At 41.3% G+C, this 23,638-nt stretch overlaps 2 protein-coding genes across 5 annotated transcripts in view; both read right to left on the bottom strand.

The window, feature by feature from the left end:
* nlrc3l (NLR family, CARD domain containing 3-like) overlaps nt 1–1,014 on the bottom strand; it is a 14,809-nt gene extending 13,795 nt beyond the window's left edge. The window contains exon 1 of the mRNA XM_050059546.1: nt 621–1,014. Within this exon, the coding sequence (XP_049915503.1) occupies nt 621–646 (26 nt within the window). The 5' untranslated portion in view covers nt 647–1,014. The remainder of the gene's footprint in view (nt 1–620) is intronic.
* Nucleotides 1,015–2,357: 1,343 nt separating this feature from the next.
* numa1 (nuclear mitotic apparatus protein 1) lies at nt 2,358–23,358 on the bottom strand. 4 transcript variants are annotated; one of them, XM_050059525.1, is made up of 26 exons: nt 23,245–23,358; nt 22,825–22,909; nt 22,629–22,714; nt 22,397–22,470; nt 21,840–21,928; nt 21,681–21,755; nt 21,442–21,535; nt 21,180–21,336; nt 20,623–20,762; nt 20,324–20,435; nt 19,219–19,336; nt 18,827–18,967; nt 18,486–18,599; nt 16,827–18,353; nt 13,698–16,061; nt 13,257–13,466; nt 12,927–13,117; nt 11,391–11,528; nt 10,560–10,665; nt 9,936–10,134; nt 6,833–6,969; nt 6,398–6,691; nt 5,966–6,058; nt 5,520–5,774; nt 3,218–3,264; nt 2,358–2,957 (listed from the first exon to the last, which is right to left on the bottom strand). In XM_050059525.1, the coding sequence occupies exons 2-26, from the start codon at nt 22,861–22,863 to the stop codon at nt 2,954–2,956; spliced, it is 6,804 nt and encodes a 2,267-aa protein (XP_049915482.1). In that variant the 5' UTR covers nt 22,864–22,909; nt 23,245–23,358; the 3' UTR covers nt 2,358–2,953. The 4 variants fall into 4 exon arrangements, with proteins under 4 accessions (XP_049915482.1, XP_049915472.1, XP_049915477.1 ...); XM_050059515.1 differs by having other exon boundaries at nt 13,698–18,353; XM_050059520.1 differs by lacking the exon at nt 3,218–3,264 and having other exon boundaries at nt 2,359–2,957; nt 13,698–18,353.
* Between the last annotated feature and the right edge of the window lie 280 nt (nt 23,359–23,638).

Raw genomic sequence — 23,638 nt, 5'->3', positions numbered from 1 at the left:
AGTTGTAGCACGTATGCTTGATTTGTTATGAATTTTCAAAGTTTTGAACTTTAGACGCTTGCTGTAGCGCCACCATCAGGACTATTGGCTTGAGTTTACAGCTGAGGATATCTGGCATGAGACTGGACCTTTGTGCAAAGTTTGGTGAGTTTTCACTCATGGGAAGTATTATTTCCTCGGAAGAAGAAAGAAGAAGAAGAATACCTAGGATTACAATAGTGTCCTGGTAGCTTAGCTGCCCGGACCCTAATTAATGACCAATAGCATTTTATTAGGAGACTCCTCTAAGGACACTGATGGACAATAAGTCAGGTAGATCACCAAAGACTGGTCAAGTAATTTGAAAAGATGTGAAACATAAGTGACAGCTGAATTAACTCTCCGCGTACGAGGGTTTAATAATTGAGTATACATACTTTAATATACCTGCATAAGTAGCTGACTACTATAGCTAGTTTAGTACAAAGTAAGGTAGGCAAATTAGCAAACAACTTAAAAACGGAACATTTAGGAAGTACAGTAACTTTACTTGTGCAATATGTCTTCTTAAAGAGACAGCGTAACAAAGATGGCGGGGGGAACTTATCTCCGCTGTCAACAAGCTGTGCGTCAACACCCACCTTTCAACTTCGGTGTCCGGGTCCATGTCCCTGCTGGTAGCAGACTCTCACACCGCAGCTGGTGAATTATTTTACGTAGACTGAATCCTATTTATCGTAATAACTTTACATCCAAAAGATGAAGCAACCATGCTAACGCTACTTTAAGGTAACGGCTACCGTTGCGAACATCAAGACTTAGCATAACATGGTGTGTTTATGAACACACGGACGCTTTAGAAATAAACGTTTCACAGCAAATTACCAACACGGACAAAGGAATCTATAAACTCTAAGATTGTATTACCGGACAAAATAGTTTATAAACTCTAACATTATATCACCGGCCAACTACTTTAGTGCATTTCCGCGTCGTTGTGTTCACTGTAACTTTCGGTTTCTAGTCGGTGCGTGTTCGTTGGGCACCCGACAGCAACAGCGCGACTTCCGGATTACTTCAGAATAAAAGCATAATCTAAACAAGGTTAGTTATTCTCAGTTGCTTGAGCACGTTTGTCCACTCAGAAGTTACATTTTCTAAACAGTTAAACATGCAGTAAATCAATTACTTCCATCTTACAACACAACTTGTAGCCAAATGAATATATTCTTTGAATAAATCATTACACAATGGTCAAAATAATACAGATATCAATAAGATTCGGCTCAACCTTAATTTGTCATCAGATGATATTTTACAAAGCTATAGTAGGTGCCAAAAAAAGGAGTTGTATTTTCTCCAAAGATGATTTTACTACAGATAACAAACGCTGCTGCATTTCCTAATAAAGTGCATTTTTTTTATTCATCTGTATATCCTTTTGGCCTCTTTGATCCACGCTTGCAAATACAAACACATAGGTGGCATCTTTTATCAGTGAATATCAACTGATTGCTGATTGAAGACTTGTGTAAAAAAAAAAAAAAGCCTTCCACAGGTGCATTAGATTCATATTTATGTAAGTAATGTCTATCAGCTGTGAATAGATGTCTTCATTTTGTTTGACATAAATGATCCAATAGAGGTTTGGGTCTTTCTATGAGATCTATGAGTTAGCGTTTTGAAAAAAGGTGTAAAAATGTGAAAAATGAAAAAGTCTTCACACATTTGCAAGAGAATACTTCTGCAGCACTAAGAAGGTGATGATGAAGATCAAGTGGATCCCAGCATGTCTTAGCAATTGAGAAAAACTGTAATGCAAACATCCAAAAGCAGTCAGTGCACAAATAAGTATATATACAAAAACGATCATCCTGACACATAACGATACTTAACCTGTGTATTGCGAAATACTGCTTGTACTCACAATCAACTTCACTGGGACAAAAACACAACAGAGCCTTTTTGTCAACTGTGGAAAAACCTCAGTTGATCAGTTCTTTATCCTCATGTTGTCATTTTATCTGTAGTTGTGCAAGATATAACATTTTAAAACAACTTTAGGCCCTCATAGTCTGCCAAATTGTACAGTAGTAAGTGGTGACACATTACCCTTTCATTTCAATGCACAAATCAGGTATCAAATGACTTTGTCCTCACACACTCATGTTAACATTTAAAGTTACATTATACTATCCGGTCTACTTTGAGAGCCATTTTTGTACACAGCTACAAAATGAACAACAAATTAGGTCAGGACTATGCTGACATATAGTTTTTGATCTACATATTAATGTATAATACATGTTCAGTTCATGATTTAGCCTCCACTGTTAAACATAATACACTGAAATTTAAAGCTCAAAATTTTTGCTTTTATTGTGAAGGTTTGAGGCACATACCGGAATACTTGCTCCAATAGTCAGAAAGTTAAGTGACCTATATTCATGCGCTAAATGAGACAGCACTATTCTGTGACCCAGGTTTACATTAACTGTAATAGTGTATTATTACAGGAACTGTAATAGTATGAAGTATGGATGACGTCGGACTGACATGTTAGTGGAAACGCTGGACTTCCTTGCCTCCATTTGTCAATTTATAACATGTAGATAAACACAACTTTGTATCTCTCAAAACGGACACCCCTTGCAGATCTGTCAAAAAAATCCTGTCCTTAAACATGAGCATGAGCTCTCTGTCAGGATTACTTGGACTGCACATGAACTGCAGCAAGAGGTCTCAAACAGCGAGCTTTCCCAGTGTCATTTAAAATATTTTTATTGATAAACATGTAAATATATTACAAAGAGATTGTAGTAAAAAAAAAAAAAAAAAAACCTGAAGGACAATCTTAAAAGTGAAATTGTAAAAAGAAGAAGAAAAAGAAAAAACAGTATAATTAAGTCGAACTGTAGACGATCGTAACTCCAATTTGGGAGAGGCAGTCCTCCTCACACCTTCATCCTGCTCATCATCTGTGGGAAAAAACAAAATAAATAGATAAATCAGATTAAATAAAAGCCCCCAGAGAAACATATTTTAATAAATATTATATTTGGTAAAAGCTGAAGTCACATGCTGTTAGTGCTTTGTGCTTTGTGTGACAGATACATGTGGGCACCCCTGTTGATATGAAATGAACACACCGTGAGTTATTATGGCAGAACGTGAAAACCACCAACCCGTGTAAAGAAGCAAACCCCCATTAACTAAATTAAAATTACTTTTAATTGACCTTTTAAGACTTCCAGTGAGATTTTCTTCCTTTATCGACACACGGTCCTGAAAACAGTTACTGAGATGTGAAGAGTGAACACGTTCAAGCAACGTCTCTTTCACAGTCATGTAGATTTGCTTCATTAGTTGGATCGATAATGAGAGACACCCAAACATAATCTTTCAAGTGTTTGATGATAAACTGGATAACCTCCATGCCTGCATCAGTTTCCAACAGGATATCTAGAACTGTTACCTCCCTTGTTTCACTGAAACTTGGCCAAATCCTGGAGTACGTACTGGACCGCATCCAGCCAGGCGACTCTTTTCCTATATGCAAATCTAACAGAGCAGAGGAGTCTGGCGAGAGAAGGGGAGGAGGCGTGTGCTTTAAGGTGAATAAGGACTGGTGTTACTGTGGGAATGTGAGGTGCTGTCTTGTTTCTGATCACCCCACACCACAAGGAGAATAAACAGTCTGGATTTGTGCTGTACGCCGCTACAGAGCAGAGCCCCTGCCCGCATTTGAGAAGCGACCATGCAGCCATCTTGTTGAGGTCAAGATATGTAAACAAACTACAACACATCCCCCCAGTGACATGAGAGATGGAGCCAATCAGAGTCTGGAGCACGTTCCAGGACACCACCGGCAACGATGACATCAATGAATTCACTGAGTCTGCGGTGGATTTAATTTGTAAAACAACAGTGAAGTCAGTCCACAACCAAAATAATGGATCACCAGAACCATCTGGAAAGACGGTCAATTATAAAGCGGCAGCCTACAATGTAAGAGGAAGTAAAGACAGGACTAAATTACAGTGCACAAGTTGGAGGAGCTAACAGGATCGCATTTCATTGGAGTTCTACACAGTATGACTTAATGTGACAACTACTGATTGCATGACTCATACTTCTGTGGACAGCAGAGGTCCTTACTCTTACTGTAAAATAATAATACGCCAGTAAAAGAGCAATGTGAATGGCACAGGTATGAAACATTCAAAAAAGCTTCTGCTGAGATTAGAGTTAACTAAAGTATCTCCACTTCATGCTGTGGTTTGAGTTTAAGATGTGCAGGATCAGTCGACTAGCCGAATAAACGTTGCTACTCTGGCTAGTCAACACCAGAAATACTAGTCGGTTAAACATATTATATAAATTGTTATTTCATGAAATTGCCATTACCCAATGAAAATGCCATTGTAATAATCAGGTTTGGGTTTTTTTTTGGTTTTTTTAACTTTAAGACTCTTGGGATAGTCTTTGTTTAAACTTCTTTTTAAACATCGTGGAAATTATGCGGGATTTATACTTCTGTGTCGAATCGACACTGTACGTATGGCGTAGGCGCTGCGTGACGTGCACCCCCCCAGAAATGTAACTACACACCACAGCAACGCAGACCTCCTGTCTATATTTGTAAGCCGAAACCATTTCCCTCAGTGGAAACAAAGCTTTTATTTACTTTAATTTCACAGATAAAAAAACAATAAGTTGTCAAGACAATACAGCCTCCACTAAAATAGCATTTTAAGTCTTGTGCGTGATTTATCCTTCGGGGATTTATACTTCAGGATTCATCCTGGCCTCATCTGAGCAGAGGAAATCTCCGCTCGTCGCTAGGCTAATTTAAACAATGTAAAATGTCATAGGCTTGTGCTAATACTGTTAGCATCTTATATTTGTTTGTTAAATGTTGCTGTTGTCCCTGGCTTCATATGAGTAGAGAGAAGGCCACTAGCTGCTAGACTAATTTATACAATGTAAAGTGCCATAGGCTTGAGCTAAAAACATTAGCATGTTGTAATTGTGGGGAAAATGGGTCCAGCAAAAGACAAGTGCTTTGTCTGTGAATGCTGCGAGTTATAATGAAGCTGATTTGTGTACTTGTTTAATGTGTGTTTTGGGTGTGTTTTGAATCAACCAAACTTTACAGCACTTCACAGAAACCTCCGCCGCCAATTAGTGTTTTGGAGGTGTAACTGCAGAGTGACACAGACACGCAACTGCACAAGTATAAATGCTCACAACAGCATAGGCCACATGCACTGGGTCTGCCGCACAAGTATAAATCCCCCTTTAGCCGTTAGGAACATCCCTAGTTTTTTTTAATCAGCTGATGGAGATTCTACGTCACACCTGCTTGCCTCATGTGCTGCCTGCACTGAGGCACGTTCCCACCCTTGCTACGACACAACAGGCATCATGCTGGCATGGGCACATACGGTGCAGTCAGAGAAAACGCCACAGGATAACTTAAAATCATTATTTAAGGGTGCCATGTGAAACCCTGAATGGATCCGTTTGTGTGTATTTACCTTGCGAGCACTGGCCGTCAGTCCAGGAGACTTCAAGCTGCCAGCTCTGTCTGCTCGTACTGCTCCAGTACGAGTATTCCCTGAGCGAATGTTTTCCTGGCCCTTGCGTGCAGATGCGTTAGCAGGCGACTTCTTTAAACTTTTGCCTGGGGATTTCCGGGTGGAGCCACGCAGTTTGTTCAGGCCTTTCTTAAGGTAGTTGCTGTTTTTAGGCGTGTTGTCAATAGTAAACATCATAGACTGCCTCCGATCAGCCTGAAAGAATAATACAAGTGAAACTGTTAGAGAAGAATCCAAAATATTATATGCACAGTTGCATCCATGACAATATCAATAAATTAATTCTCTCATCTTTATTTTCAACCGACCAGATAATTCTGTGTGTGTGTGTGTGTGTGTGTGTGTGTGTGTGTGTGTGTGTGTGCGCGCGCGCATATTACACTCACTGGACTGTGGGCAGGCTGAAGATAAGGTTCGCTGAGTACATTTTTATTTTTGGGGGTGAGTGGACGTGGGAAACAGCTGGCCCTCGGCTTTTTCTGTCAGATACAGACAAGGGAAGACAAGTTAGAAAAAACACAAGAGGGGGTTCAGGAAATTGGTTTTTAGACCTATTTTTATTAAGTTTACATCCTTGTAAAAAAGTAACCTTTCAGATCACAACCATAAGAAGCACCCAAAAGCAAAGCCGGACCACTATGATTGGAGGACGATACTCAAAAAAATCTGCTGATATCAGACGCTAGTCCAAGAAAACATTGAAGCTGCAGGAACAATTGACTGTATCCTATAAGACATTTATCTATTGCGATTCAGTCAGGCTCAACAAGAACATCAAGATGTGACAAATATTTCTGTGCATACTGATGCAAACCAACCTCAGGTGAAGTCTGATGTACAGACACAGTAGATGAAGTCCGCTTTGTGCCTTTCGGGCTTCTGACCTGAGAGGAGCTGACAGTTCTTGATGGCAGCTGGCCTGGCATTAAGGACAGACGATGAGAACGTGTACCGGCAGCGGCACCTGTCTGTCCCACCATAAAGGACCGTCGATGGGAGGCAAGAGATTCTTGCAGCTGGCCGGGCATCATGGATGCCCGACGGATTGTGTCAGAAGGGTCACCGGTGCGCAGTTCTTCGTCTGTGAAAACGAATGCACCGCCACGGCCAGTCTAAAAGGAACAGACAGAGAGGGACTTAATAAAACTAGTGGGAAATGAATGCCATCAAGAACAGTGTGTGTTAATTAATATGTACGTGCAACTGTATGCCTGTTGTGTTAACCGTGTGTGCATGTGTCCCTATCTGCCAACCTCAGACTCCACAGGGTAGCTGCTCTTAAGATGAGGAAGGCAGGCCTTGTTCCTGGACTGGAGCTCCGCAATCCTCATCCAATCGTCAGGTGCACCATCGGGCTCGTTCTCTGCCCCTGCGCAGAACGTACTAGCAGCTGAAGACAACAAATGAAGAAACAAATAAGAGTTACATACACATCTTTAAAAAAAATCTCAGTTGTTTACTACTACAACTGTAATATCCATCTGAGATCATTTACCATTAATCAGAAACTAATTAACTGCATCTTGTCTCCAAATTACTCAATTTAAAAAGAAAGTGTTAAGGCAGGTATTTTCCGACCAGCAGAACCCCCCCTTTATAGTGTGCTTGTACTATAAGAGAGAAGAATGATTCTTTGAACATCATTTTGAGAGACTTTTCTGGTTGCTATTTTAAAGTAGGTACTCTCCCAGCACAAGAGGAACCTTGAGTGACTCAAGTTTACTGTAATCACTCAAACACGTGTCACAAGCCAATGCAGCAACAGCAAACAGTAATTTTTAAAAACCCTTGTCCGTGTAAATAACAGACAATACAAAACCCAAATCAACAGATAAAATAACATAATTTTAATAACATAAAATATTTTTTTTTAAAGTTTGCACCTTTTTTTGGTCTTTTATAATAAAATAAATACTCTGGGGACTTACTGTTTTCTAATGTTTTTAAGATCATAGGGGGGTGGGGTCGATAAAGCATAGCATAGCATCACAACATTTTTGTGTGGCAATATTGTATCGTCACACAGTGCCGATTTTTAAAATTATATAAATTATTAATATTACAAATACAAATTAAACTTAGCCTCCTAAAACTTATTAAATGTAGCCTATTAGAATAATAAAGTCAGTTGCTTTTTCAGTCCACTAGATTCATTTTAATGCTGCAAAAAAGTGAGATGAACTGACTGAAAACTTATTTGATAAAACAGATGTTGACAACGTTTTCCTTTTGGGACATAATTCACAGCTGAAAAAAGGTAATAAATCGCAATATATCGCAGTATATTTTATCTCAACACTCAGCATATCACAACATATTTTAAATGGCAATAATATTGTATTGTGACTCAAGTATCATGGCTCATCTGGTGATTCCCACCCCTAATTAAAAGATTAACAGACAAAATAGTTGGCAAATTAATTGATAACAGCCCCTTTTACACTGCCTGTTCAAGGTGGGAATATCATGCCGTTATGCTGCCTCGCCATGCTGTATATAAAGTGAGATTACAGAACGGAGGGAGAGTGGCCTTGCCTTTGATCCGCCTCGGAAGGTAGAAACAGCACCAAAATGGTGTCTGTAGAAAAAGGACAGTCTGCGGGACAGGATCATGGGCAGCATGGGTGTGACGTTATCACAACGTTCTGCATGCGACCCACCACAGGAGATTTACATAGATAATAGCTGTTAGCAATTAGCAGCTAGCACAAAGAAGAAGAACAGCTACCGTAAATGTCCACAAATTGGGAAAACAATGAGGTCTGGGAGCTCCTTACCCCCTGAGCAGAGGATGAGATCAGCTGCCATATAACAGGGATGGTAAATGATTGTTGTTGACATGTTAATGCTGATGTTGTTGTTATTTAGAAAGCGTTGCAGACGCATGTTATATGTCACACTAGAGGCCTACGCTGATGTGTTACACGTCACGCCTCTTTTGATTCTGTAAAGCAGCATTGCACTGTGTAATAACACCCTGGAGCAGAATGAAGCCGTCGTCGTTTGGCTCTGTGTAGGTGGCTCCAGGAGCCGGTTGCATCAACTGGTCTTTACTAAGCCTGGTCGTAACTCCTAAGACGGTCTTTGTTAAGACCAGTCTTAAGGAGTGGACTTACGCCGGTTGCACCAAAAGGGCTTACGCCTGGTCTTAGCTACGCTGGTTTTAGTTATGCGCGTCCATGTGAATGCCCCCGTAATGCCCCACGTGGCCTGCCTAGAGGAGCGCGGTGACGTTAAATGACGCGCCGCTGAATCACCCCGTGTGCTTGACAGATGACAATTGACAGTTGACAGCCCCTCTCATCTGTGTTGACAGTTTATTTACAGTTTAAGATTTGAAGAAAACATTAAGGATCAACGAAAAACTTTACCGACACTGAAATTAGAAAATTAATCAAGCTGTACAGCCAGCACAGAGACGTATCACAAATAAGAAAAAACAGTCGGTATGGGCAGAGATAACGGGGCACATCAATACGTGTTCAGACTCTGGCTGCCTTCATACAGAGGCTGACATGAGGAAGAAGTGGAAAGATCTTCTCAGCAAGGCAAAAAATACATCTCCTCCAAAAAAAAAATCATCCAACTGGCGGGGGTCCTCCCTGAAAACCTCAATTTACAGTGACATCATTGTTGACGTATTTGGGGAGGATTCCCCTGCCTGGTGGGAAGGCTGGTGGTAGTGCTGCGTTGCAGCCCAACACAAACTGTAAATCCGGTGACAGCTCTTCAATAAGTTCAAACAGATCTCTCCTACCGAAGTGAAACCTCTCGATCAGCTCCTCGTCATTATATAGGCTATGTCCAATTGCTTCTGTCCCTAATTACCCTCTCCCGTCTAAATGCCCGCTCATATACAGACGGTGGATGAGACGTGCCATAACTAAGTTGCGCTCTCTGCGCTCTAGAGCGCATGAGAGCAGCTTGATAATGACCTTACGCCTGCTCTTGACTAGGCGTAAGATTTACGCCCAGTCTTAGTGAGAAGAAGGCTTACGCCCTGTTGGTGCAACCGGCGTAACTATAAGGTCGGACTTAGAACGCCAAGTTATGACCGACTTAGCTTAAGACCAGGCTTAAGACCAGTTGGTGCAACCGGCCCCAGAGGTACAAAGAAAGGACTATGTAGCAGTACTGTGTAAAAAGGGCTAATGAAAATTATTTTTAATTGCAACCCTTGTTCCACGCTACCTACAGGCAGCTGAGAAAAATTAAAAAAAAAAAAAAAAAAAAAAACTTTGTTTCACCTCATAGGTCCAGGATCTGCATGTTTTGTTTTGTTTTTCAGCCCAACCTCTCACTCTATTTCTCACCCTGCAGTAAAACCTTCTGTGAGTAAGCCGGGGATCTACTTACTCTGTGAATGCACTGTGCTCCGTCTGTACCCTGGAAGGCCGATGAGTTGGTTGCTGGCAGCACCGGTCATTCTTCCAGGTGTATCAAACAGCTCCAAAGACACGGGTCGTGCAGAGTGGGCACTGGAGAGGTTTGTCTGGGAGCGAGCTGAGGCCAGGCTGTAGAAAGTCTCATCATGTTCACCGCCGCCTGGGGTTTTCTACAGACCAGAGTCTCACAGTCACTTTCAGCTACAGTAATACTGCAGTGGGAATGTGAAGATGCTTTGAAAGGGCAAGTTAAAACTTTTGGGGTCAGCCCTTTGAATGCATTTTAACACTGCTGGACTGTACTGAGAGCAATGCTCCAAACAATCTGTAGAGCCACAGAGCTCTACAGTTACAATTTGTCGTAGTATGATGGTTAAAACCTCAGATAAAAATGTTAATGAAAATTAATTAGTAAATAATTAAGACCAGCTGAACCCCCCAAATGCACGAATGATTAAATTTCATCATCATAATGATTTCTGAGACGCAGTAAGATGGAAACCATTGTGACTATTAAAGTGTACAGTGATTCAACTGTGTGTGTTACTGTGAACATGCAAAACATGCAATGAATGTGTAAGTGAGTTTCCTCCACCTTGGTCATGGTGATGTTAATAACCTGCGTGGTTCTGCGTCGCTTGACAGATGAAGTCGGATTTTTCAGGGCTGAATCCGGTTCCATTTTGAGCTCTGTGCTGGTCCTGAGGGGGATGAAGTAGAAAAACAAGATTCTCAGTAACAGAGTATGGTGAAAAAACAGTGGTTTAGGTTTCACTAAAATCAGAAAAATGTATGTACAGGGAAAGGAGAATTGCCCAGATAGTTTTAGTTGGAGTCAGGGCAACTATCGCCTCTTGCATTACTCACATTTTTATTTTGATGGGCTAAGCTTTATTTTAACAGGTGTAAATCATATCTTTATGTCTCTTATTTATCTCTGTCTGTGGTCAGATGAGTTCCAAAACTGTCGTCAGATCCACTACAATTAAACAAAAGCACAAAAAATGCTAGCCAGGATAAATGAAGCTCGTTAGTGGTGACTGATTATAGGTTATGGCCAAAAATCTCAACTGGTCTCAAAAAACACTGCTTTGCAATTATGCTGATATTGACCCTAGATGACGGTGCATTTCCACATACTGTATAAAAACTAACTTTGCTGATTTTGATATCTGGTCTTCCTAAAAATTATAAAACCTTACAGGAATACAACCAGAAAAGCCTTTCTCCTAGAGCTTTTCTATATAATGTAGTGCACAGAAGGCTGAATAAAGGTTAGCAATTCAAAGACACCCACATCTACAGTTAATATACGAAAGGAAACTCTAGAACACCCACCTCTCTCACTCACTGACTGTAATCTGAAAAACCTCCTAAAGGTGGTTAATCTGTGAAATACCAAGGTGGTCAAAACCGTTTGACATACCTGTTGACCTGTCTGTTGTTTATTGGTGTAAAGTACAGGGTTTCCAAGGACTCGGCCTTGAAACCCCGGCGTTTGGCTGCCAAGCGCTCTGAACTGCGAACAAGTGGTGTGCTTGATTCATCAGGCGCCGAAAGTTTCCTGCAAAGGTAAGAAACAGAGCATTATGTTGCGTTAAAATCACAGCAGATTACCACTATGCCTCTGATGAAAGATTTTTCTGGCTTTTCGTGGAGCACAGAAAAAGGCCAACCTTCATTGTTATTGGGACAATGGGAACTCCTCGATAGGGAAAACATAAAGTCAAGTCCATTTTTTTTATGGTCCAAAATCCCAAACCCAAAAGGTAAAATATATAAAAAGTTTTAATTGTTGCCGTAATACACCTGAATGCCATTAATTTGTGCATGTTGAGGTTTGAGTAACAGTTCCCTCACTCACAAAAGTGTGCAACAGTTTTAGGGTATAATTAGGGCTGGGTATTGGTACTCGATACTTTTCAGGTATCGACCGAAACAACCCAGTACCAAGTAGTATCGAAACTGCGCCTGTCAAACAATACCCTGTAATCAGTTCTTTTTGTACCCAGATCTAGAAAAAATGACTGTTTCTATGGTTTTGCTCACAGCCAATCACCGCAAGCCTTCTTCGTTTCAATGCGCCGTGTGATTGGTCCACCACCGCAACAACAACACTTTGTATGGCGATGAAGCGGGTTGAAGCCATGTGCGCTGCATCTGTAGCAGAGTTGGCTGGTCAGCGTTCCGAGATGCCAGCAAAACGCTCAAAAGTATGGCTGTACTACACGCCTGTGGCGCCTGGTACAAATGCATAAAATGAGGTAAGATTATTTCGGGGGAAAACCAGGAATACGACTAACATGATAAAGCACCTCAACAAACACGGAGAAAACTTCAGGGTTACTTGGCTAACAGTAGAGAGAGAGAGAGAGAGAGGGCGGCCGGCCGCAATGAGAAATGCCCCGAGATTGACAACTCTGATGGACAGAGCAGAACAGAGGCCTGAATGGTGCTACACTGCCACTGTGTTTTCTGTGTGTGGGTGTGTGTGTTACCTCATTTCCCCTGAGTCCACTCCCCATCCCGTGGACCCAGTGGGAAAGGGTGGAGTGGAGGGCTGTTTGTTTGTGAGTATGTGTGAGGGAGAAAGGGTGCAGAGATATGGACGGAGCTATTTTCAAAATGTATTTGTGTAAAAATCTTTTGAATGGGGAGGAGTGGAGACATTTACGCAACTGATTGCTTTCTATTTACATGATTAATATCGAATGAAGTTTTAAAAATAAGTATCAAATGAAGTACTCAATTGGTATCAGTATCGTTTTAAGGGTACTGGTATCGAAAAATTTTAAACGATACCCAGCCCTAAGTATAATCCACTAAAACACAAACCAAAATTGGAATGGCAGAATTGTAAACAATATTTTAGTTATTTTAATGACATTATGAAATAGCTGCATGCAATAAAATATCTGCAGCTGTAAAAGATGTCATGCTTTGTATCCAAGATTTTTAGTACCTTGTGCTGTTCAGAGAGTCCTCCAGAGAGCTCTGGTCCAGGCTGTCAGAGCTCATAGTTCTCTTCACCTGTGCTCTAGTGTGAACACTTGAGTGAGCATTGGGAACCTCCAGGTAAGCAGACTCTGTAGCACTTCCTTCATTACCGTGAATCTTATTCTGTGCCCGCAGGCTACGGTCAGCATAGGCAAGCTAAAAAAGTAAACAGATACAGTGATCAGCGGCAATCATTTGCTGTAATGTCCTCGAACTCTAAAAATTTCCTATTTTTTAACAGTAATTTAAGAGACCATGTTTCAGTTCTCCTCATACCTCAAAATACAGTACCAACCTGTGCCTCCAAACTGCCCACCCTGTTCAAAAGTGCCTTCTCACTGGTTTGGGCCTTGTCAAACTCCATCTGAAGCAGTTTGTTTTCCATGGTAGTAGCCTTCACTTCACGCTCTTTAACCTCTAAGGAACGCTTGAGTTCAGCCACCTCCTCTTGGCTCTCCTGGAGAAGCTGCTTCTTGACATTGTAATGACTCATTGCCTTCTCCATCTGCGACATTGTAGTAATAAAATAAACATCTTAGCATGAATCTCAGACTTCTCATCTGACACCAAACAAGTCAATCAACCGAGTATGCATATGAAGTAGTGCAATCAATAAGTAACAAGCATAAAGAAAAATATCTAAATCAATAATTTTTGATTGAATTTCATATATAGAGAGAGATACAAGTAGTGAAACTAGAGGGTTTTTTTCTGTGGGGATTGTGGTCACACCAACCTGTGCCTTGTAGTGTTCTGCAGCCTCAGATTTAGCAGAGAGCTGTTCCTGCAGATCTCTCTTTAGCATCTCAATTTCTTCGGCTTTTACTCTCAAGAGTTTCTCTTTCTCCGTTTTTAATATTTCCACCTCCTGCCGTAGCAAAGATTCCAGGTTGTGGGAAGCTGTGTTCTCTCTCTCTACAGCCTGCTTGGCTTGAGCAAGTCTCTCCTTTTCAAACACCATGCCTTCAAGTTGTTTCTCCAGAGCTTTCTGATTGTTTTCTGCCTGGAGTATCCTGGCCATGAGCGCTTCCTTTTCCTGAGCAAGTGCCTCCTTCTCCCTCAAAGTGGCGTCCTGTGCAGCCTCTTTCAGTTTTAGGTCTGCAGCTTGTGTCTCTTTGTGTTGGTTCAGCTCTGCATTTACAGAGGCAAGCTGATGCTGGAGGAGGTCTATCTGCTCAGCAGACTCCTTCTGAGTTTCAAGCAACATCTGCTCTTTAGCCTGAAGATTCAAAGAAGTGGTTTTCAGTTCCCCTTTCAGATCCTGGATCTCATGGTGAAGAGCATCTGTCTGGTTGGAGCTCTCCTCCTTTATCTTAGCCAGCATTTTCTCATTGGCCTCAGCTTCCTCTTTGGCTCTGTGAACCAAGTTAGCTTGGACAGCTACCTCATCTCTGAGAGTGTTCAAACTTTGGTCTTTATCAGTTATGAGTGTGTTGACTGCAGTCAGCTCTGCTTGAAGTGTCTGCAGTTTCTCCTCAGCCTTGAGGAGGAGGTTTTCATTCTCACTCTGAGATTCTTTTAGCTTTTGAATCTCTTCTTCCCGTAAAGAAATCTGTTTATTCAGAATCTCTACTTGTTCGACTTTCTCCTGTAGGTTTTTGAGAGTGTCCCTCTGTTGAGCATTTTCTTGCTCTTGTTGAGCCAACAGATCTTCCTTGGATTTCATATCCTCCTCAGCCTTCCTCAGTGAGGAGCCAAGAGTCTCCACCTGTGTCTTTAAACTTTGGATCTCTTGCTGTCGCAAATCAGACTGCTCTGAGCTGTCAGTCTTCAGCAGTATTATTTGTCCCTCTTTAGCTCGGATCTCCTCTTTCATTTTCCTCACCTCTTCCTCAGAAGTTGAGAGTTGTTGCTGCAGAAGCTCCTTCTGATGGGCACTTTCCTGCTCCTGATTGGTGAGCATAACCAGGTGAGTCTGAACCTTCTCCTCAGCCTTTGTGAGAGAGTCACCCATATTAGCAAGTTGGTTTTTGAGACATTTGATCTCTTGCTGTAGTATGTCAGAATGTATGGAGCCCTCTTTTCTTTGTGTGATCAGCTCTTCCTCTTTAGCCTGGATCTGCTCCTTAAGCCCTCGAATCTCCTCCTCAGAGGCTGTCATCATGTTTTGAATTTTCTCTTTTTCCTGAGATATCTCAGTTTCCTTTTGAGTCAGCAGGTTTTCTTTAACCTGAACTTGTTCTGTTGTAGTCTTCAGGGATGCATTCAAACTTTCTGCTTGGTCTTTAAGAGTCTGGATCTCCTTCTGCAGCACTTCTGACTCTTTGCAGCTCTCAACCTTCAACAGGTCTGCCTCACATTCTTTAGTTTGAATCTCCTCCTTCAGCCGATTAACCTCCTTCTCAAGATCTGCACTGTGTTTTCCAAGCGCCTCAATCTGCAAAGCACTCTCCTGCTTCTGCTTGGCCATCGCATCTTCTTTGGCTTGGGCTTGGTCCTTGGCGATCTCAAGGGAATTGCTCATAGTACTTATTTGTTTATTCAGACTTTCAATCTCTTGCTGTAGTAATTCAGAGTGTGTAGAGGTGTCATGCTTTAGCAGAACTAATTGCTCCTCCTTAGCGTGAATCTCTGCATTGAGCCTCTTCACCTCCTCTTGAGATGCCACCATCTGCACCTGGAGAGCCTCCATATCCTGAGTGCTCTGTAGCTGCTGTTCAGCAAACAGGTTTTCCTTGGACTGCAACTTCTCCTCGGCATTCTTCAGTGAGGAACTGAGACACTCAACCTGTTTCTTTAAATCCTGTAGCTCTTGATGTAGGAGTTCTGACTGCTCTGAACTTTGATTTTTCAACAAGTCCATCTGTTCCTCTTTAGCCTGGATCTGCTCCTTAAGGCCTCGAATCTCCTCTTCAGAAGCTGCCATCATGTTTTGAAATTTCTCTGTTTCCTGAGAAATCTCCTTTTCCTTTTGAGTCAGCAGGTTTTCTTTAACCTGAACCTGTTCTGTTGTAGTCTTCAGGGATTCGTTCAAACTTTCTACTTGGTCTTTAAGAGTTTGGATCTCCTTCTGCAGCACTTCTGACTCTTTGCTGCTCTCAACCTTTAACAGGTCTGCCTCACCCTCTTTAGTTTGGATCTCCTCCCTCAGCTGATTAACCTCCTTCTCAAGATCTGCACATTGTTTTCCAAGCGCCTCAATCTGCAAAGCACTCTCCTGCTTCTGCTTAGCCAACAAATCTTCTTTGGTTTGGGCTTGGTCCTTGGCGATCTCAAGGGAATTGCTCATAGTATTTATTTGTTTATTCAGACTTTCAATCTCTTTCTGTAGTAATTCAGAGTGTGTAGAGGTGTCAGTCTTTAGCAGAACTAATTGCTCCTCCTTAGCATGAATCTCTGCATTGAGCCTCTTCACCTCCTCTTGAGATGCCACCATCTGTACCTGAAGAGCCTCCATATGCTGAGTGCTCTGTAGCTGCTGTTCAGCAAACAGGTTTTCCTTGGACTGCAACTTCTCCTCAGCATTCTTCAGTGAGGAACTGAGACACTCAACCTGTTTCTTTAAATCTTGGAGCTCTTGATGTAGAAGTTCTGACTGCTCTGAACTTTGATTTTTCATCAAGTCCATCTGTTCCTCTTTAGCCTGGATCTGCTCTTTAAGCCCTTGAATCCCCTCTTCAGAGGCTGTAATCATGTTTTGAAATTTCTCTTTTTCCTGAGATATCTCCATTTCCTTTTGAGTCAGCAGGTTTTCTTTAACCTGAACTTGTTCTGTTGTAGTCTTCAGGGATTCGTTCAAACTTTCTGCTTGGTCTTTAAGAGTCTGGATCTCCTTCTGCAGCACTTCTGACTCTTTGCAGCTCTCAACCTTCAACAGGTCTGCCTCACATTCTTTAGTTTGAATCTCCTCCTTCAGCCGATTAACCTCCTTCTCAAGATCTGCACTGTGTTTTCCAAGCGCCTCAATCTGCAAAGCACTCTCCTGCTTCTGCTTGGCCATCGCATCTTCTTTGGCTTGGGCTTGGTCCTTGGCGATCTCAAGGGAATTGCTCATAGTACTTATTTGTTTATTCAGACTTTCAATCTCTTGCTGTAGTAATTCAGAGTGTGTAGAGGTGTCATGCTTTAGCAGAACTAATTGCTCCTCCTTAGCGTGAATCTCTGCATTGAGCCTCTTCACCTCCTCTTGAGATGCCACCATCTGCACCTGGAGAGCCTCCATATCCTGAGTCCTCTGTAGTTGCTGTTCAGCAAACAGGTTTTCCTTAGACTGCAACTTCTCCTCGGCATCCTTCAGTGAGGAACTGAGACACCCAACCTGTTTCTTTAAATCTTGGAGCTTTTCATGTAGGAGTTCTGACTGCTCTGAACTTTGATTTTTCAACATGTCCATCTGTTCCTCTTTAGCCTGGATCTCCTCCTTCATGCTCCTCACCCTCTCTTCAGAAGCAGAAAGTTGTTGCTGCAGGACCTCGGTCTGATGAGCATTTTGCTGCTCCTGCTTTGTAAGCATGACTTTCTGAGCCTGAACTTGTCCCTCAGCCTTTCTAAGAGAGTCATTTAAACTTTCTAGTTGGCATTTTAGACCTGTTATCTCTTGCTCCAACAATTCAGACTGTCGAGAGCTGTCATTCTTTAGAAGAACAAGCTGCTCGTTTCTTTCTTGTATCTCTTCTTTTAACCTCCGAATCTCCTCTTCACAGGTTACAATCTGTTGTTGGAGTATTTCCCTTTGTTGGACATTCTCTTGTTGGGTTTTGGTCAGTTGGTCTTGCTTAAATTGAATTTCCTGCTGAGCCTGTTTGAGAGACGAGCTAAGGTCTTCTACTTGGTCTGTTAAGGTCTGGATTTTATTCTGAAAAATGTCTTGCTCATGAGACTTCTCCAGAAGTAATTTGGCAAGCATTTGCTCTTTGGCTTGAATTTCATTTTTGCTGTTTTTGGTTTCATCTTTAAGAATGTCAACTTCTCCTTTAAGGCTGTCAATTTGTTTGTCTTTATCAGCTAAGAGGGAACTAGCAGCAGATAATTTTGTCTTGAGATCTTTCAAATTTTCTTCAGTCTGGGAGAGAAGGTCTTCCTTTTCTTTCTTAATTTCCTTAAGTTTTTCAACTTCTTGTTCACAAGCAGTGATGTGCTGCTGTAGTCTGCTCATCTGCTCAGCTTTCTGCTGCTCAGCTTGCTCAAGCTGAATCTTAAGATCCTGGATCTCTTGTTGAAGGGCTACTCTCTGCTCAACAATCTCCTTTTGCAGTTTGTCTAGAATTTCATCCTTGGCTTGAATCATTTCTTCAGTTTGGGACTCCTGCTGTTTCAGGAGCTCTTTCTGTTGATTAATTTCTTGTTGATACTCTGCCAGCTGCTGTGTTTTGGCCTCCACCTCCACCTCAGCCTGTTTCAGGGAGCAAAAAGTGTTCTCCAGCTCAATCTTCAAACTGGTCAACATTTCTCGCTGGAAATTTAAGAAGAGAAGACAATTAGTAACAATTTAATCCAAAGTAGATTTTAAAAGATTGAGAACATGCAGACTTTACTTTTGATTCACAAACATTTGTGAAGTTTTACACAGAATCATGGACTTTACCTCCATTACAGGCCCCATATTCTCCCCTACTTCCTCCTTAGTGGCCCTGCTTATTTCATCCTCCAAACAGGAAATCTTTCCCTGGAGGATCTGAATTTGTTCAGTCAGTAGCTCCTGAGGAACAAAAAGGAGCATAATACATTAAAACACCTTTGCCTAGAAATATAATCAGCAAGTAATGAACAAGTAAAATGATTGAATTCAATCAACACATAACTAATAGGATTGCTTTTATTCTTTAAAAAAAGTTTAATTTAGTGAGTACAATCTACATCATTTGATAAAATTTAACAAATCAAAAGCAGTTTCGAATGCAGCTTCTGTTGTGAATGTGTATCTACCTTTTGAGCAGTAGCTTGGTCAAATTCGGACTGTAAGTGGCCTGTTTTGCTTCTCCACTCCTCCTGGGCAAATGCTTGGGTCTCTGTCAGCCTGCTAACTTCTGCCTCAAAGATGGCCAGCTGTGAAGACACTGTTCTCACCTGCAACAAATACGTTAGAAAAAGTCTTTAGGATCAGCAACACTGACACATGTGAGTCTGTTTTGTTCTGTCTTGCTAGTGCTGCTGAGACTGGCATATTCCCCATATACACCAGCATGCTTGCATGACTGTTTCAAGAGAAGTCTGCTCGTGTTGAATCTTTGAAGGACATACACATTGCACATGACTGTCTTTTCACTTAGGGGATTATCAGCATTTAACAGCGAGAAACCTTTGCTGTGTGTCATTACCTGCGACGCGAGCACACCGTTTTCATCTGACAGCTCATCCACTTTGCGCTCCATAAGTGAGGAGTTACTCTTGAGGTCTTTATTCTGCTTTAACATCTCATTAAGACGTGTTTGCAACCTGAGACAAGAAGAAAAACAGAACAGTTAGCAAAACAGTTTCTTTAAATCCATTTCACGGCACATTCTTAAGGCATACTTGCAGGATTTTCCAAAAAACAAACAAACAAACAAACAAACAAACAAAAAACACAATATGTAGATTCACACGAATGTAATCAGTCTCAATCATCATTTATGACTGACTAGCAGTGGTGTCTATGTGCAGAGAACCTGCCCTCTGCCTGTATTTTCCTATTTAAGTCTTATTTTGGTTTGTTCAGGACGTTTCTGAGTGTCAGCCTTTGAGTAGCGGTGTGTAGCCCCCAGCCAATAGCAGCGTGAGGTTTTATATAAGCATAGCAACCAGCTTTCTCTTTCCTGTATGAATGCGGCTGCAGGTCTGTGTGCCGATTGATCAGGGGTGGGGTTGGGCCACACACACACACAAGCATGCACTTCAGCTGAATTCACACAAAATCCTGTGATGCAGCAACTTTTAGCAGGGTTGTGCGGAGGTGAGGGTGTGTTTATTCGTGCTTTAGAACGTACCACAGTAAAACAGTCACAAAATAATGTTTTTGTTCCTCTGATTCACTGCTTTGATCTCATTAACGCCGTTACCTCTCCTCATTCACTTTCTAGCTCGCTCTACTAACGTCTCCTTGAGCCAAGGAGGAGGGGCCAAGTTTGAATGTTGTGTTTACAAACAATAAGCAACAAATCCTGCATCATATGCCTTTAGCGTTTTGGACGGGTTTAGGTATGACACAACAGCCTGAAGAAAATAACATTTTGTATCTTATAGGCTACGAGCTCAGTCTGTTCTGTTTTAATTCAAAATGAACATGGGCCGTGTGTGAATAAAACAAGTAGAGGAGGTGTCGCAGCCTATAGAAGTAAACATTATCTCAAACTCAAATTGAACACACACCTTTGATTTACAAGTTATTCACTTATCATTAGCTCTGTCATGCACTGATAAATAGGCATATCCTTGGGTACTTACATGTCGTTCTTGGTCTCAAGCTCATTGATTTGTTCCCTGATAATCTGCTCCTGATCACTTTGCTCTTCTTTCAGCTTATCCAGGCGGTACTGCAGCTGGTTAATATGGGACTCTAAAGAAAAGGATTTGACATTTTGAAGTCAGTGTGATGTGTGAAGGAATGGACATGCACATTTTCAGTAGGTCTTTGACAGAACAGTCCAAGTTTGTTAAACATCACTCACAAGAGTTTGACCTATTTCTCTTACCAGCCTAACCAACAATGATTTCATTCAAACACATCCACACAAATGCGGTACCTCTCTCTGCGATAAGTGCAAGCTTGCTGGCCAGCTCCCTCTCCAACCCGTCTCTGTAGTCTCTCTCCTTGATCATCTGTCGCTGCACTTTCCTCAACTGAAATTTAGGTGTGTTCATGATATCCTGCAGAGGAGACTTGCTGTGGGAATAAAAGCACATGGGACAAGCTAAAGAATTGCAAAATCATGACATAAATGGATCGGAAGTGTTTTAATGTATAGTGATATGCAACCGTACGAAGTTAGCCATTTTGTTATGGTGTGAAAACAAGTATCTCAGTTACAGCAGGTTTAGCAAAGCATGGTATATTAAACTGCTTTAATAGGTATATAAAACCCAACTACAGAATACAAAAATCTCACTTGTTATTCTCTCAGGCTAAAGGTCTTTCAATGGAGACAAGCATCTAATTAAGATGGAAAATGTCTAGTGAAGAGGTTCAACAGATTAATAGCCAAACCAAATCTTTGATTAATGTTGCCCATAAAATTGCTTTATTTGCATTTGATGACTATGATAAGCACTGTGTTGGATAAATTTGAATCCACATGGGTACCTGACTGAGGAAGAAGCCACAGTTTGCATCTCCACAAATGTGATTTTCTTTTTGCGATGGAAGACGGGGGACTCATCATCTGAGAACGAGGAGATAGTCGACGCATTGGAGGTAGAGGTGGTTGCTGATCGAAAAATTTCACAGCGGACAGGCAAACCTGAAATTCATGGAGAAATACATTTCGATAAGTATTAGAGCGTGTTTGTTTCCTAGAATGTCATTTTAATAAAGAAATGGATAATGTAAGAAATTTGTTACTTACGTTTCCTTGCCAAATAGGCATCAAGTCCATCGCTCAGATAAACGCAGCCATCGCTCTCCATCACAAAGGAACCAGTTAGGTGTGCTATCTCTTGCTAACAGATAAAAGTGAGGATGCAAATAAATTGGAAGAGTTAAATGGCAGCACAGCACCACACATGATGAATGAAATGTGATGTATTTAAGTGGCGGACACATAATACTTTGTAGGAAATCAGAAAAAACAAACTTTCAACTCACCTCCACATCACAGTCCAACGCGTTCAGAGTGCAGCGGTCATTCATTATGTCATGGTAAACGAGCAACAAAAGCACCTGGTGGTACCAAAAAGATGAGTCAGAATGGACCTTCGTTTATGTTTATGTCTTTAGTTTTATTTCTTTTTCTTCGTCTTGTACCTTTGCAATTTCTACTGTTAGGTTGAAGCCATCTCTAATGCTGGCCCATGATAATGAAGTGCCCTTGGCTGCACTAAATCTGCAATCCCCTGTTAAAAAAAATAAAACAAAGATAAGTTAATTCTCAAAGGACAACAATATCCAATATCTGTCAGTCTGATACATAAAAAAGATAGTGGTAGTCAGGGTGTGTTCTTTACATCTTGACTTCCCTGTCTGGCATGTTTACAAGTGCAACAGGGCACACTTGAGACCACACCCAACCCAATGTGGGGTGTGGTCAAAGGTGCAACAGATTTAAAACTTTCAACAAGATGATGTCAGAGAAAACTGCTCTATACTGTAGAGCCAGATGACAAAATCAATATCATCCAGTCATCACAGTGGTAGGTGTGAGACATGGTAAGCGTTTCTTAGCACACAAAGTGGAAGCAGAGGGAAGGAAAAGGTCCAGCAATATGCTGTAAGGGAGTGATACATTATTAGTAAATATGGCAAAGACTAAAATCACACTAAAGATAAATGTGAATGTATGTAAGATGGGTAGACAAACTCACTTTCCAAAAAGTCTGCAATGATCTTGAATCGTTCCTCAGTGGAATTACTGAAACGATACTTGGGCTCCTTTTTCCTAAGATAACACAAAGGTGAAAAAATAAGAGTAAAACTGAGGTTTACTCCAGTGAATCAGCATCTCTACAACACCGAGATCCTACAAATGTAATCAGCAATCACTGACCTTCTATTGTTTACACAGACAAGGCATTTCAACACATTGCTCCTACTTACAGCATATTAACAACTTTAAGCAAGACTGTCCCATCTTGTAAATCCTCGATAGATATCTCTCGATCAGACAGCTTTAAGGTGTTGACCTGCAAAAAGATAGTTTACAAGTTGGTGAAATAAAACTTTATCTCTCTGGTTAATAAGCCTTCCTGGAGTCAACAAATTTGCACTGTAACCAATGTTACTATCAACTTACCCAGCCGAGAAGAGCCTTAACTCCCCAGTTAATCGCCATCTTGGCTGACCCTTTTTCCCTTGGCTGTTTTTCAAGGGATTTCAACCTATAAGCGAAAAAGACAGCATAAACAAACGTATCAGCTAACGTTAGCTTCATCAAGCTAACACATGAGCACGCATTAACTTAGCACTGTTTATTAACGCTGACATAGTTCATACACGAGCTGCTAAGCTAACGATGATTAAGCAGTTAAAGTTAACGATAAGACTTCCTGAATTATTGTTGCAGAATGCTAACTTACTGTCAACAAGCTAACAGTAAGATAGTTCAAACCAAACGTTGGTTAACTTAAGGTAACATTAACGCTTAACTTAGAAAGTGTTAGATAATTTTTAAAGACCGACGGTAATAAATTGTTGCTTTCAGGCAGTAACTCACCTTTAAAGGGCTTATGCCTCTTTTTTGTAGTGTTTATCCGTCTAGCTCCTCCTGTAAAAACATGCAATGCTTCTACTGCTACGAACAACTGCTGCCTCTACAGCTAGGTAAAATTCAAAACGGGTGGCTGAAGATTGAACCAGCCAATCAGTCTTCACATATCGACGCGTGTGAAAATAGTCGTAGTTGATTGGTTGAAAAGCCGGAAGTCGACTGAACGAGGCGCTCGTTTTATGACATCGGCGTGCTCGATTTTGGGGGAGGTGGGGACGTATAAAGTTTAAAATGCAACCAGCATTCATATTGTTAAACATAAACTTGACATGTTTTTTGTTTTATTTTATTTTACACGTCAAACATTCGGATTACAGCGAGTGAAATATGCTTTAACATT

The sequence above is a fragment of the Epinephelus moara genome, chromosome 2, assembly GCF_006386435.1.
Source record: "Epinephelus moara isolate mb chromosome 2, YSFRI_EMoa_1.0, whole genome shotgun sequence".
Lineage (NCBI taxonomy): Eukaryota > Metazoa > Chordata > Actinopteri > Perciformes > Serranidae > Epinephelus > Epinephelus moara.
This window is presented reverse-complemented; position numbering and strand designations above follow the sequence as displayed.

Bases quoted from the DNA above. Each gene is read 5' to 3' on its own strand.
- numa1 (XM_050059515.1), bottom strand. From the start codon at position 22,863: ATGGCGATTAACTGGGGAGTTAAGGCTCTTCTCGGCTGG. The intron at 18,354-18,485 runs GTAAAGTCCATG...TTAAATTTCCAG, and splicing joins ATATGGGGCCTGTAATGGAG to CGAGAAATGTTGACCAGTTT. The intron at 11,529-12,926 runs GTACTAAAAATC...TTACCTTTGCAG, and splicing joins GACTCTCTGAACAGCACAAG to GAAACTTTCGGCGCCTGATG.